A 15,914-nucleotide genomic window follows, 5' to 3' on the forward strand; every position below is an offset into this window, starting at 1 on the left:
ACTCTTGACTCAGAAAAAATTTGGTTTTCTTTGGCTTGCAGTGGATTTTTACTGGAATAAAAAGGATGGGATTGAGGAGTGGTTCTCAGAGTGCAGACAATTTAGGCAGTTCCCACTTCATAATCCTTTACTTCCTTTGAAAACACCATTCTAAATCTAAATCACTGAGTAATTATTTGGGCTATTTGGTAACATGCAAGCCATTCATAACAATTTTAAAAATAATCAAGAGCTCTGGCAGGACACTACAATTTGTAGAATGTCAAAAATAAATGGAAGTAATACTTTTCTCACAAACTAAAAGAATTTCTATCCTTTAGATCACTATTTTTCTTAGATTATTTAAAACACAAAAGTAATGAAATTGTATTAAGACAGACATATTTCATTACAAACTAAGCCCTGAATTCATTATACATCTACTCTTAGAGCAAATATGAAACTGGAATACTTTAAGAATTCAGCTCATCATAAAATAGAAAAAAAACAAAACCAAACAAAAAACCTTCTTTCTGTTTATTTACACACATCTATGCACATTTTCATGCCTGGATTCTACAGAAGATACAGGTTTTAAGCTTCAAAAGCAGCTGTAACACAGCACAAACTTCTCTTTAAGAAATACCACCATCATCCAAGATAATTCCTTCCCCCCCTCCCCACCCCCCATTTTGTAGGTTATGTTCTGTAGAGAAGTCCAGCAAAATATAATAACAAAATCCAAAATCAGTAACTGAGGAAATGCCTGTGGCTGTTTGCATAATCCACTCCCCAAATGTCCAGAAAGAAGAAAGGAATAAAGAAGGAAGAGGGGAAGAAAAACAACAACAACAAAAAAAGGAATTATGAGTACGCGGTCAACTTCTCTCCAGAAATACTTGTTGCAGTAAAACCCTCATGTTGCAGATAAAATTCAGGTTTTAGAAATTTCCACAATAATTGAAAGATTTGTACCGTATAGTTCAGATTGAATTGACACCAAAAAAAAATGGTGTGTGAATATTCATACTAATCAGAAGAAACAGCATCAAAACTGATTTATTTTTTTTTTTATGAGTTAAGGTCAAGACATCTGCTGTATAAGCATTTTGGTTATCTAAACACTCACCTAACTCAAATGCATGAAGAAAAAAATACCATGCCTGAAAAAGATATTTCAATGTCTAGTTAAAGCTCTAAAAGTTATTTCTTTGTCCTATATTGTACGCATGAGACCCAGAACAGGCATCCACAGACGTAAACACCTCTAAATGCCCTGGGGCAGATCTTCAGCTTCTTCAACTTCCAGCTTCGCTGACTTGAATAAATATATGGTAGTTTGTGGAAGCTGAACGCTCATCCCAATATCTTTTATTAGTGTACATGTAGGACTTTGAGATGTATGCATCCTTCCTTGCTAATCTCATCCAAATAAATTTCCAGAACTGAAACTGCAGAGCACGAATACTAAAAGGGCACTGCACTAGGAGAAGTATTTTTATCTTTCAGCCATCTGTTATCAAGAACATAAAAGATGCAGGCTTGGATTTTCAGCTATTCTCAATATTCTTCCTTGCCACAACACAGTAGTTTTATGAAACATCTACCTTTACTAGCAATCAGTATTTTTAAAGTGTTACATCCATGACCCTAAAAATGTATTGCACTGCTTTGGTTTTAAACCAGTTGGGACTGCCACAAAGTAAAACTGATTTTAAGAATTAAGGCATACCACAAAATACAAATGCAATAAACCAGTCTTGGAACAGTCAAACGGAGTTCAATATTTCTGAAATGCAATTCAAACATATGCACATATGAAGGACTTTGTAAGGGAGAAGAAAAAAAATGAGGCTCAAGTTATATCATTTGCGAAGAGATCCATAAATGGAACTAGAAGAAGATTTGATTCAGAAAGGTAAAACGTTTTCCTGTCAATGCTTAAAGCTCTTCTACCCAAACAAAATTCAAAGTCCTTTAGCAAATCTGACCCAACATAATCCAGAGGTATTTCATGCATTTCACATCGAACAACGTGACACAGTGAAATCATTGTTAGAGGATGAAGAGCTGTGCAGGCAATTACTGACCAGAAAAAACAAACATCTGTTCATCCGATGAGAAGACGGTGACACAGCACTTCTACCAAGAAAATGTTGGCATTCCTGAGGACTATACCAGCATATGTATTCAGGAACTTCAGAGACAAATAAATGTTATTTTGTATACTGCAATACCCACTGGAAATAATTTAGATACTCAAACCCAAATTTTCATTTTTTCCCAAAAGCACAGCTGCTTAATGGGCTACTAGCTCACAAGAGACTGGGAAGGAGTCACAGCCAAAGCCACAGAGACACGAGTCTGTGTTTCCACACCTATCTTGGACCCTCACTAGAACCTTGAGTGAGCAAGTAGCACTTTCGAGTGCCTTGATTTCTGAGTACTTATTTTGAGATACTTTTTGCCTGAAAGAAAAAGCTACCTTTATGCTTTTTTCCATACATGGAACAGAAAGAGAAACATTTCTTACACTTCCTTTCTTAGTTTACTTATAGAAGTTGAGTTGCTATTTTCTAAGCAGTTTGAGACATCTGATAAAAGATATGGCAAAAACTATTTCAGAGGCACTACACAGCATCAAAATCATTATTTCATTAATTATAACAAGTATGCCACTAAACCCCCCAATCTGTAGAAATCCTAATATTTCACATATAAATGCTCACTGTACTGTTAATTTGAATTTGCATTTAAATTCTGATCGTACTTCAGTTTATGGCTAAATACACTACATATATGTACACAGTTTTATATATACATATAATTACATTTTCAAATGGTAATAATTACTGTCAGTTGAGGACTACAGGCAATTCATTCGGAAGCTGAGGTTGAAATGGAACACCTGTACCCATGGTATTCTGTTGCTCCTGGGGGAACTACATCTATGATTTTATGAATTACTTACTAGCATCTATATTAATAGTGGCATTTCAGTCAGAGGCACCACCTCCACTTTTTGATCTGATCACTTAACCCCAGATATCCTATATGGCAAACAGACATTTGTTAAGCAACACATTTTCTGTAATTGTCGAAATTTATATGCAGTTAGGACAGAGTAAACACTGGAAGCCAAAAAATTATTTTGAGAAACCATCTTCATTCTGTCTATGGGCACATACGCAATTCACTGCACATCGTTTAAAGTTTACAGTCAACAATTCATTTCCACAACAAAGCTACTGTATGCTGTGAAGTATTCAAAGAAAAAGCAAAAATTAAGATTCCTCTAAGACTTCTATGAGTTAAGTAGTAGTAGTAGTAGTATTCCCATCTTATACATGGAATAAAGGTACAGCTATTAGATACAAGAAAAGCACACTCATCTAGGTGCTATTCTGAAATACGTCCTGCCTGATCTCCAGGGTACTGTTGAGTTTCCTAATCCTACATTTTGTATGAAATCAAAGCCAACACAACTAGTGATCCCATTACAAAGTCCGAAATGGATCCTCCCACTGCATGTAGGTGCTATCTAGTCCCTTCTTCTGATGCTGTTCAGTAGCAACAGCAAAATATGATCCTTCAGCATCCTGCATCACTCTCCAAACATCTTCAGATTTTTTCCAACAAATGAGGCATGCAAGGAGAAAATAACATACCACTAAGAGTTTCTTTCACTTCATGAACCATATGATACCAAGATGTTGGCAGAGCACGGGCTATTCTAAAAAGAACACAGCTCTCTGGGGAAAAAAATAGCCCATGACCACATGAAAGGCTGGTCAAAATAATTAAATAGTTTAACTAATGTAGTACAGTCAGCCTTAACTGTAGCCCAAGCACTTCACTTTGCATCAATAACACAGTTTTTTAATGCAATTTCCTGTAATTGTTCAAGCTTATATATTGGAAGAAAACAATATTCCTGGAGAACCACTAGCTAATCCTCCCCTACCAAACATTAGCAAGATGAACTGCCCAAGCAAGTGACTGTAAGCAAATGGCAATTTGTAAATGTAGAAGACATGTGCACTATGCAGATCTACTGCATAAGAGGAATGGAAATATTCACCTTGCCAGAGAATCTAACTGATGATATTTGCTTAACATAAAAGCAATGTGAAGATTTAGAACTAGCACATAGAAGTCCAGCTTATTTTAGGTGTCCTGACTGTTACAGACTCTTTTGCTTGCCATCTCATATATTTCAAATCCTTACCTGCCGTCCTCGTTGCTTGCATCTTTTCAAGCTACTTCCAGCCACTCTTTTTTAACAATTCTTCCTTTTCAGCTCCTAGCAAGCTTTTATCCCTATTCCTCTCTGGCTATAACTGCTTGCTCCACACTGCTTCCGTCTTGTTGCTGGCTCTTTCTCCTTTCACAGGTCCAGCTCTCATGATCACTCACCCAATGTTCTCCTTCCTTGTACCTCATTTCTTTCCTACTCACTGTTCACCACACTTCTGCAGCCTTCACCGCTCGTTCTGCAGTGCCTGGATGCTACCAGGAGAAGCGGAGAAAGCAGAGAAGGAACAGCCTCTGCTTTCAGTGCTGATCAGACCCTGGGGCTGTAAGGAGACAGAACACACCCTGCACATGGATATCATGTCTTTGCTGCACATATTTAAACCAGGAGTGTTCATAATAACCAATTTCTTGTTTCTGGTTGGTTGGGGATTTTTGTTTTGTTTTTAGCAGAATTAGCAATTAGCAGAAAGCCCAACCACGACACAGGAGCAAACTTCTTACACCTTCCTGCCAAATTTCAAGCCTTGGCTCCTAACATTTTCATAAACCATTTCAGTGGAGTCACTTTTTTTTTTTTTAAAACATCTCAGGCATAGCTGAATCAAACAAGTGAGTATTATTTCTGCTTCTAAACCAATTTTTAGCTCACTAGAAACAAAGGGATTTTCCAAAGGGGCTTAGTATTTACTATCATAGGCTTCCAATTGCTATCAGAATTCACACACATTTAGGAAAAGTTTTTTAAAAGCTTGATCCTTTCATCCTTCTTCCTACTGTCTGTCACTTTCTCCTTTAATACTTTTTCTTCTGATCCTATGGTAGTTTTTGTCGGTGTTTTATTTTTTTTAACATTGCTTTGATAACACTTACTTTGTTCAACTAACTCCACATGTATCCTTGCTTCTGCATCAGTTGCACTATGACATACTTAAATCAAGTAGTTCAGCCCTGTCACTTATGGAAGTCTCAAAAAAAATTAAGGTTTCAAACACAGTAGATATAGGGATAGTAAGTAACTGATCTAGAATGAATATAAAGAACATCTAAGCACTAATCATTTGTTGGAATTCATTAATTTAAAATGAAAATCCAATGGTAATAACACAGTGTCCAGGATGCTTCTATAGTCCTCAAAATGAGACACATTCAACAATATTATGAGTTGTCTGGTAAAATATTATGAAAGATACGACAAAGTCTTATTCTGATGCAACTAAGTGTATTAAAATTTAACATGCGTTACAAGCTGTAAATGCATCACTGTGAAAGAACAGTCAAAATACTTCCATCTTGTAATATGAAATTAGATAAACTGGAGTATTAGTTTAAAAAAAAAAAAACACATTTACCCCACGCATAAAATATTTTAAAGCTATCGATGTTTGAGTGGTTTTTTCCTATATAAGTTCAAAAAAATCATTAGAATAAAGATCCGAGGTGTTTGTGTTTGAGTCTATTACTTCCACTAAAACACTAGATGCTTTTGTTTAGGGAAACAATCAATTAAACTCTAATCACTACGTTGCATCAAAAGAAGCCCATGTCCCATGATGCATGTACACACACACACACACAGTTACAGAACATACAAGCACAAAACAAAAATGCAACAATATCATCCAACAACTCCCAAAACAGACAACACACATGAGCATGCTGGTACACTCGGTGGCAAACCATTTTCTTGCCGGGTAGACTCTATCATAGAAGAGGTGTGGACTATTCATCGATTCCAAATCCTACAATCATCCAACAACACTACATTACCAACAAAAGAGTTCACAACTTAGACTTTAAGTTCACTTAACAAAAGCAAACATAGAAAATCTTACCATTCTTACTATTCGGCCAAGAGTTTTCTTCAAGTATTACACTCTTCAGGCTTGAGCACCATACTTACAAATATCTCCACCTAGAATGCTTCCATAAATTGAATTACCACAGCTGTGTGGATCTGCTGCCCTAAAAACTACAAAGGGGAACTTAAAAAATATATACGTCATGGGAACAGAGGAGTTACAGACAGTATTACTTTTCTTAGGCTGCAAAGAGTTAGTGCATCATGTTCCAAGTCCTAGATACAGGACAAATTTTGACCTCTGATACTTTTAAGAACACTGTTCAAAGACAGGGTATCTCAAGATTTGCCCAAATGATAAAAGTCTGGACTTTGGATGATAGGTTTTTGTATTAACAAAGCTAATTTCTTCTTCTTTGAAGACACTGACTATAAAAATAACAATTACAAAAAGCACACTAAATTGATCAACGAGCACAGCAAGCATGCAGAGCCTCCCCCTATTTTGCAGCATTCAAGATTATCCCCACGTACTGTGTTGCTATATTTCTTGCAGATGCTAATGTCTTTTCTGCTGCTTATACAAGACAGGTATGCCATCCGCCTTTTCTTTTGCAAAGGCATTAACTCTGATACTTTCTTGCCACGTCTCTGCATTAAAATAAGTTCAAAGGGCTATATATATAGAGATTGCTACCAGTCAGCTCTGGCTCTATTATAAATCTTTACAGAAAACTATGTCCCATTTGTTTGTATTTTGAAATATGTTAAAGCATAGTTCAGATGCTTTAGATTCAACTTCAAAAAGGCAAAATGCATCATATTATGCAAGTGCATTGTTTTCAAACTTTTGAGCTCTGTACTGATCTCTTTCAAAGATATGTTCAAGTAACTCTACTGATTAGGAAGCATAATCATATCTACCAGCAAAACAAACACCACTTCACCGCCTCCACCCCCCGCCCCCCCCTTTATTTGTTTTGAAGACTTTGATCCTTTTTCCTGTTTAGCTTAGCTAAATCCAACAAAGCATTTCAACCCTTGCCTAACTTTAAATAAACAGACACTATATCAGTCCACACGTGATGGACAAGGGCACCAAGTGACATGAGTAGGTCTACTCACCTACTTGCTTGGATCAGCCCTACAGTGTTAAAACTTTGCAGCACCAAGCCTTTAGGGACACTCAAGATCGCCCGCGAGCTCCTCAGGCACGGACTGCACCTATCTGCTATAGCATCTGTCTGACACCGTTCCATTCCCATGAGGAATACCTTCACATGACTTCAGTCTGAGCACTAAGAAACCGGGAGTGTCGGGTGTGTTTGCGTGCAGTTATACTTGCACAACTGTAAAGGCTACAGAACTCATCAGGATGAGAACATATTTTTAAGTAATGAGAAATGACAGCAATTAATAGTTTCTTACCTAGTATTTAACTAAACTTGCTGATCTCTGGATAGACTAGGGACTTTTTTTTTTTTTTTTTAAATTGGTAGCATCACAAATCCATGATTCAAATCTTTCAGTGCTGTAAGAATGATTTTGAAGATTTACTATGTCAGAATACAAATTCACCAAAAAAAGGCCTCAAACATTTTATGTGATAGAACAGCATGAAGAAAATATCACTATGTGCATTCAATTACATAATACAGTATTTACATACCATAAGGCAGGCAGAAGAGAGTAAAGAAGGAGGATAAACATCAAGTCAGTCAGGAACATTAACACCGTAAGGTTCCTCAGTGTAGACAGAAACAGTTGCTTCATCACTAGCAATTTACACATCAGTACAGTCTATTAGCCATGGGGAAAACCCACAAAAAAACCACAAAACCCAGTTACCTCCGCAACCATACCTTCACCACAATTACTTATCAAAAATACAGCAGAATTCCATGAGGCAGTGGGAATGCTTAGATGTCACTCATACATGTTTCTCACCACTTTGAAGAGAATCCTTGATATTACTTACCTTTGCTGAGTTTTTATTTCCCAAGCAGCGGAGAAGTGATTTGTGGGAGAGAGAGGAACATCAAAGCTTTAGATTGGCAGCTACTATGAGTCATCACCATTTCTAATGCATTAGAGAAACCTCAACTGAAACCAAAACTTTAAAGAATTCTAGCTCCAAGCCAGGGAGAATGATAGTTTCTGGGTGTTTTGGTTTTTTTTTTGGTTTTTTTTTTTTTCCTTCGGTTCTATTTGGTTGTGGGGCTTTTGGTGTGGTTTTGTGGGTTTTTTTGGTTGGTTGTTTTTTATTTGTTTTTTTGTTAGGTTTTGGTTGGTTTTTTGGTTTGCTTTTTTACAAATGCCACGGCCACTACCCCTTTCTCAAGTTCAGAAAAATAGGTCAAAATATTACCAAGTCCTCATCTTATTTCCAGCACCGTAAGTCTTTTAAACAAGTACTTTCTATAAGTAGTAACACTCAGAAAAGGAAAACAACAGAACCTAGTCTTCAATCAGTGAAGAAAATCAGTCACTAATCAAACAAATCAATACAGTACAGGTTTGTGCACTGTATATATGGGCATGTTTCACTTGACTTTTCTGAGAGATGAAGTCACTTTAGAACATCAACCTTCCAGGTGCCTTTACACTCAATGTTATACTGTAGCAGGCAAAGCACTGCCTATGTGTAAAAATTAACTTCTCCAGGGAATGACAGTATTTCAGCTATGACAATTCAATCTCTAAACAAGATCTGGTTTCCTAAAAATGCATGAAAAAAACTCCTTAAAAACATGCTTTCAATTACAGTTAACTTTTTACTGGAACACCGGTAAACTGCTGGGTTTACCATAGCAGTATAAAGCCTAAATCCATTTAATTTTTTGATTAACCAATCTCAGACATTGGAGGTCTGTGTCTCCTTCCTCCTTGTGTTTGCACATTTCTTGGTCCTAGGCAACGATCAGCCTCTCCATCATTCCAAAGATTTGGAAATACAATTATTTTTCACCTTGCATATGATATACCACACCCCCAAAAAATTTCATCTTAAGGATTTGAATAGAAAAACAGAGCCAATACATATATATCCTCCTTATGATGCATCACCTTTGTGATACTGATTTCTTCTCTGTCAAGCATTTTCTCCTGGAGACACAAAATAATTTGTTTTCATTATAAAAAAACCCTCACAGGAAAAAAGAACAGACAAATAGTGGGGAAAAACATCGCTTCACGAATAGTTGTGCTAGAAGAGCAAAACTATAAAAGAAGGGGAATAGATCAGTTGCAACACAGATAAGAACTTCAAGTAGGCAGTCAAAGACCTTTTGAGCAACAGAACAAAGAAGCCTCTTGATTCAGGACAGTGTGTTCATTTGTCTTCCACAGACACTGAGCTGTCTATCATCACAATTGCTTTACACTTTTATCTGAGTTCAGATAACCAACGAACATTTGATTCTCTTCATTTCATGATATTTGGCTGAAGGACTCTCGAGGTAAGATTCCTAAGTTTTCCTTTGAAGAGAGAAGAGTTAAAATAATGAAGAATTTGTAGTATTAGAACAGTGATTTCCTGAGCAGTCCAATTTTTATGATGAAACACCCTGAAGCACTAGTATTGCACAGCTTTGGTCCAGAGCTGCACAAGACAATATGCTGGAGAAAAGGTCAGTACAGGAAGCAAAGAAAAAAAATCATATTTTCTGGCCTCTGGCACAATCCATTGAATCTGCACAAACAGCTAAATGTCTACAGCCCAAACAGCATGCGCTTGTATCCTACTCCCCTGAAACAGAAAAGCACCACCTTATACAACAAACATTCCACGACCAAATAAGATGAAAAAAATCATCTGCGTGCAAGAAATCATAGCAAGATTTTTCTCTCATTTAAGCTCCTCTTAAAATTGAGTTAATTTTAAGTTTTTAAGTACTGCCTACTTTATTTGTTCATGCTTCAGATAAGGGGCAGAATTAACAGAGTCAGACAGGTCAGATTTGGAGTAAGGATCTGTTGAGAGCGCTACTTCATCTCTCAAAGCAGAACACGGAAGAAAAGTTATTTACAATTGACAACTATTATATAAATAAACACTTACCCAAACCTTCAGATTCAAACAGGCAGGTATCATCTACCCCTACATCTCGGCACCAGGACAAGAAATTTGCTGTGTTGTCCCGTGCAAAAAAAGACCCTGAAGGAGCATTGGCTTTGCATGGAATCTTCCGTACTGGCAAGGTCTGAAAAACAGAAATTTTCTAAATAAGTGATACATGCTAGCGTTATCCTGAAATATTATGAAATCAACATGCAGATTTTGCATAGATAGGTGACTGCCACCGACACATTTCCTTGTCCATTAAAAATTCCAAGCAAAGAAGAAGAAGAAGAAGTAAATTTAACAGCATGAAGTTGTCAACCACAAAGTTCTTTCACAGCCTCACGACACACACTATGTGTTTTGAAATTCAGAGCTAAATCAATACTAGCAACTTCTTGGGAAGATTAGCAACTACAATTTCGGGATTTTGGGTCCAGTTCACTGAATAAAAATTAAGAAAATAATAAAGACAGATTTTAAAGTAGGAACTGAAGTTTCCCAAAATTAAGGGTGAATTCAGATCTACATTAGAAAGGATTCATAGTATAAAGCAATAGGTCTTAAGCCCTAAAGACTGTAAATATTTCAGAAAGCCCACTGTCTGCCATTTAACAATACAGGGAAGCCCCCTTTCCACAACACAGAAACATAATCTAGTAGCTACAAGATCAAGGTCTACCACAGAGTCAGGCTTTCATTGTATCAGAGTAGTTCCATTTACATGATTTCATTATCAGAAGAGATGCTACTGATATAGCTGAGCCAAACAGAATAAATTACCACAGCAAGTTTTTTGTTTGTGTTGGTACATTTACTGAGACACATACAAAGAATACTTCAGCATTTAGTTCTCATTTAAGTTTTTTTTTCCTCAAACGAAAAATAGGCATCATCCTCAGCAAAATGAAAAAAAATGAAATATTGTTACTATGTAACTTTAGAAATCTCTAACCCATGGAGGAATTCATACCCCTATGTTGATTTGAATGTGCTGCTTTTCTAATGCTGATTTATGAAATATTTGCTTCTGTTCAGGAACCTGTAGCTCCTCAATGCCAAAGTGAGCTAAGAGGTAGAAAACTGAAAACGGTGACTCTACTAGTTCCTAGATCTATGTCCAAAATTCTGGGTTTAACAGTCCAAACTAATTCTTGGAAACGTGAAAAGAGAAAAGAGATGACACAGGAACACGCGTCCCCTTGCCACAGCTGCTGGTAGCATACCAATGTCAGTATTTAAAGGCAGTTTAGAAAGACTTTATATATGACATATATATATATACACATATGACAGCAGCAATGTACTTGCAGAACAGATCTACAAGCACAGAACTACTCACCTTTGTATACCTGGTAAACCAAATAAACTGCAATTAGAATGGCTACAAGAATAAACACCATCCTACTTCTTTTACCAGTACGTCAATGGAATCTTATAAATTGTTTCAGACTTACACACATGCCTTGTAAATATTTAGACCCGTTCCTAGCCACCTAGCTCTCATTCCCCTATTATTTTTATTCCAATTGTACTCTTTTACATTTCCTTGTTTTCAAAAAGTTATGCTTATGTTTCAAAGTATTTACAAGAAAATATTACTACTTTTCTATACTGTATTAGCAGAAAACACTGACCAGTTTTATATATTTTAAAGCAAAATCCAAGCAAACCTTGTGTCACAGAACCACATCACCTCCTGGACCATCCTGAAACAAGGGAGGGGAAGGAGGAAGGAAGGAGGGAAATAAAGACATTTATTCACTAAATCCAGAATAAATAAAAACAATGAAACATGAGTTCTTCCAAGGGGATCTAGGTATGGAACAACCTTACAGATCAGAGCACAAGGAAGTTGTTAACTATTTTTTGAAATCCCTTCACATTATTCTGGAGAGAAAACAAGAAAAAAAAAAAAAAAAGTGCTGTTTCTCACAGACCAGGGCTTTTATTTTCTTCTTTTCCTGAGAGAAAAAAAAACAACAAAAAAAAAAACCAAACCAAAAAACCTAACTGTTATCACTAGACACATTTCTAAACTAGCACCCCTTTCACATTACACTAATTTCTTCAAAGAAGCAATAAGCATCTGTACCCCGAGGCAAGTTCTCATTATACTCTACAGACTTCACACCTTCAGTTTCCCCCTGTGACTTACAGTCTCTAGGAAGAAGTAATGCAGCATTCACCCATCTCTGCCCCTGCTGCATCCTTTCTCAGGAAATTTTAATTGGACAAGTCTAATAACCTTAAAAAAGCACCCGCTTCTGTTAAAAGGAGTCACACAAAACTCTGGCAGCCTGCTGGAGCAAGGTCAACTGGTCCAGTCTGCATTTGGAGAAAAGCTGTCAAAACAAGCCTTTGGCTTCATGATTTTCTACTAAAAACTTACACAAAACATTGTAAAAACCTTAAAGAAGTTCCCACTTCAAAATAATTTCCCCAGCAAAGGTCTAACCTGACCTTACCTCCTCCAGTGCAGAAAAGAAACAAGCAGCATGGGCAGGGATGTTTGACTTACCAACAGCAGCACAGGGAAAGATGGGAAACAGGTAGGGAGCAGCAAGAGTTGGGCTGCTCCAGGAGGGAAGACAAGCCAGGAGCCAAGGGTGACCCCAGCACAGGGGTGGCAGCCCTCACGGGCAGCGGTGCAGTCCCACAGCACCCAAGTACGGCAGTGCTGGTGACATACCAACCTTAGCCAACCGTCCCATGACAAGATGGGGCAACAGGTCAGGTCTACTGTCTAGCAAGACAAGTCAGAAACAGCAGAAGACAAGACAAGGCTGGACACAAGGCTACAGCAGATGTGAGGCTCCAGCCACAAAGCCCAGCCAGCAGGAAGCCAGGCTGCAGATGGTCTGGCCACAGCACGGCTCAGCCAAGAAGTGGGGTTGAGGTGAAAGCGAGCTCCTGGGCCATGGGCAGAGGGTGAGGTTGAGGCCCCAGGTGAGGCTGCTCATGACTGCTCAGGTATTTTGGTTCCCTCAGGTCCCGGTAGAAATTATTTTGCAGTTTTTAGTGTTTCTGCACAATTAAACCCTTTGGAAATACATAGGTAGTTGATAATCAACCTACCTTGTAAGTAGATTCAAAGAGGTGCCATTTCATAGTATTATATCTTAGTCTAATTACATAAAAAATCCACTGTACATACAACGTTTTATCATGTTCTCACGGAATCAGATTTAACACCATTTAAATCAAATGGAGTGAATTTCTTTTCCCATAATACCTCTGCTTGGACTAGAGTATGCAAAGTGCTAACATGGATACATAGATGTGGAACCAACTGACTTAACAAGCCAACAGTCAGGAGACCAAACATATTATACCTGACAAAACTATACTTTTTGGAATTTTTGAATGATTACGTCTAATTCAGAGCACAAATCCTGGACGACCTTGTAAGGGGTTAGTAGCAGTGACAAGAACAAGTTGACAAGAAGCCAGCTCCAATATTCCTGGCACTTACATAAGCTACTTCAGAGAGCATGAAAAGGAGATAAAGCTACAGTTACTTTCCGTGTGAAAGCAGACCTGCAGTGTCAAATCATGTCACCTCCCAGTTCACTCTTCAGTTCTCACCTCTGGATCTTCCACAGTGCCTATACATTACTTTGCTCTCAGGGTCTCCTTTGCAGAAAGCTAGCAAGTCTTCTCCAAGACCAAACCGGTTTTATAACCCCAGGAACAGCCCAGAACAGGTGAAATCATACGAGGTTTGTTTCCTTCCATTCCACTCAGTTCCCTAACTCAGCCCAGACGATTCTGTGCCTTGAAACTACTTTGTCCTGCCACATTCCCTGCTAACCAGCCTATATTCTTTCATGGTGTGCTAGAGGGTATTAGATGCAGTTCTGGAAATCTATGATAAAACCCTCGTATTATTTCAGGAAATCTGAACTAGGAGAAGAGCCACCAAAAAAAAACCAACTGTGCTATGTGGCTGGTGGCTGCCTTCTGGCAATTAGAGGAAACTTGGGCCCAGCGCAGGCAGAACCCATCTGCTCTACTTGGCCCTGAGCCCACAGGGCATGAGCAAGTCTGCAGCACTGGTCCTGGAGACCAGGAGCTGCTCCTTGGCACAGATGCCCTCAGCAGTACAAAAGGAGCTACGAGTGAAGAGGTTGCCAGGAGAATCTGCAGTGCCTTTCTTTTAAGGGGCTGTTGGGAAGGCACCACAATGCCAGGCAGGAATGCTGAAAACTTTATCATTCCCCTGGGTCACTGCTGCTCCCCGGTACTAACAACATATGAATAAATCTGGTTCTACATGTTTTATGTCTTCTGATTTAGGTAGACCGTAATGACTTTCAAGGAAAGCAATTCAGAACAGATGGTTTATGTGTCAGAAATCTATGCAGTTAAGAGTCAGCAAATACACCATCTAAAACACCATGTACCTGACAGACTATCCGTAAATTACTTATCTATACCTTGACAACTAAGACAGACCTTTACACACATCAGTCAACCTAGCTTCACTACGAAGCTCAGATATCCACGGAGCTTGCAACATTTCTTTTACAATTATAGAGATTACAGTGTCTTTTAGAAAAATACTTTGGTAGTAAAAGCTACAACAGCAAATACTGAGTCTAGGTACAGAACTATCACACTTAACAAACCCAACTTGTGACATCCTGGTTTAACAGTGACAGAAAAAAATGTCTGTTTAATGGGTGCCCTAAGAAACTCAAAGGGACCAATACCCAAATGTAAACAGAAGGCATGTCCTGGACTACAGAAGGGAAAAAACCTATATTATTGAAAGAGAAAAAAAGGCAAAAAAAGAAGCTTTAAGTCATTTTATGGAGCAAATACTACACAAATAAATATCCGTGGCATCACATGATCTCACTGAAATGTACATTCTGTATCTCATCCCACCTCCCACAATATTAGGGTCTTGCCAAAGAGAACAGCAAAACCACCCCTCTGCTCTATTCAACAATAGCACAATCAGCTTTATCACAAAAATCACAGGGTAATACTCATATTTTCTTATCACCTAATAAATTTCCCTACCACCTTTTAAATAGAAGTCTCCTTTTTTAATATTTCCAAAACTATCACTGTAATGTTCAACCTGTAACGCATGAAAGCTCTTATTTAAGAAAGGTTTCATGCACAAATGTTTTTTTACTGATTCGTATAAATGGCCTGACTATCTCAAAAGTGCTTTCTAACAGATCATTCTAAAGTAATTAGGTTTCCATCTGGCAAAAGTGACTTTTGTTGACATAGTATAATATAACCGCAGTTGCTTTGAAACAGCAGTGGCCGCAATTACTCCTACCAAATATCATGAAAACAATTCCCCAGTTACACTCCTTTTACAATCTTGTCTTGTTGATGTGCATGCATGTGGTTTAATGCAGGATGTGAAAGTGTGAGTGAAACATATGATGCAATCCTGGAAAAATGCTCTCAGGTTAAATTCTAAACCCAAAAGGGACTCTCTTACACCAATGCTCTGAAATCACATGGAAAAATGTATTTTTTGTACTGATTTTCCAGAACGAGGGTCCACAACAGTGTGTAACATATCCCATCTTTTTATAGTAGACTTGAGCCATGCTGAAGATTCCTACTCAAACGTTGTTCTTCAAATAGATAATTTCACAACTTTTTGAACTGTCACTCACATCTGAATAAAAGAAAAAAGATTAGCAATTTTGTTTGTTATGGAGGAGGGTTACAGTTAGCTAAGCACTCAGAGGTAAAAATTGCTTTTATTGACAGATAACCTACATTAACCAAAATAGGGAGGAAATTACAGTATGGAGATTGCGGTATCTGGCTGCAGTGGTGTCT

The 15,914-nt window shown here is 37.8% G+C and overlaps 1 protein-coding gene across 7 annotated transcripts in view; it reads right to left on the reverse strand.

The window, feature by feature from the left end:
* Positions 1-15,914, reverse strand: part of GAS2 (growth arrest specific 2) — a 98,122-nt gene that overhangs the window by 49,443 nt on the left and 32,765 nt on the right. For all 7 annotated transcript variants that reach the window (XM_040608465.1, XM_040608462.1, XM_040608467.1 and 4 more), the window contains exon 4: positions 10,095-10,236. In XM_040608465.1, the coding sequence (XP_040464399.1) occupies positions 10,095-10,236 (142 nt within the window). The remainder of the gene's footprint in view (positions 1-10,094; positions 10,237-15,914) is intronic.

This window comes from Falco naumanni, chromosome 10, assembly GCF_017639655.2.
Source record: "Falco naumanni isolate bFalNau1 chromosome 10, bFalNau1.pat, whole genome shotgun sequence".
Taxonomy (NCBI): domain Eukaryota; kingdom Metazoa; phylum Chordata; class Aves; order Falconiformes; family Falconidae; genus Falco; species Falco naumanni.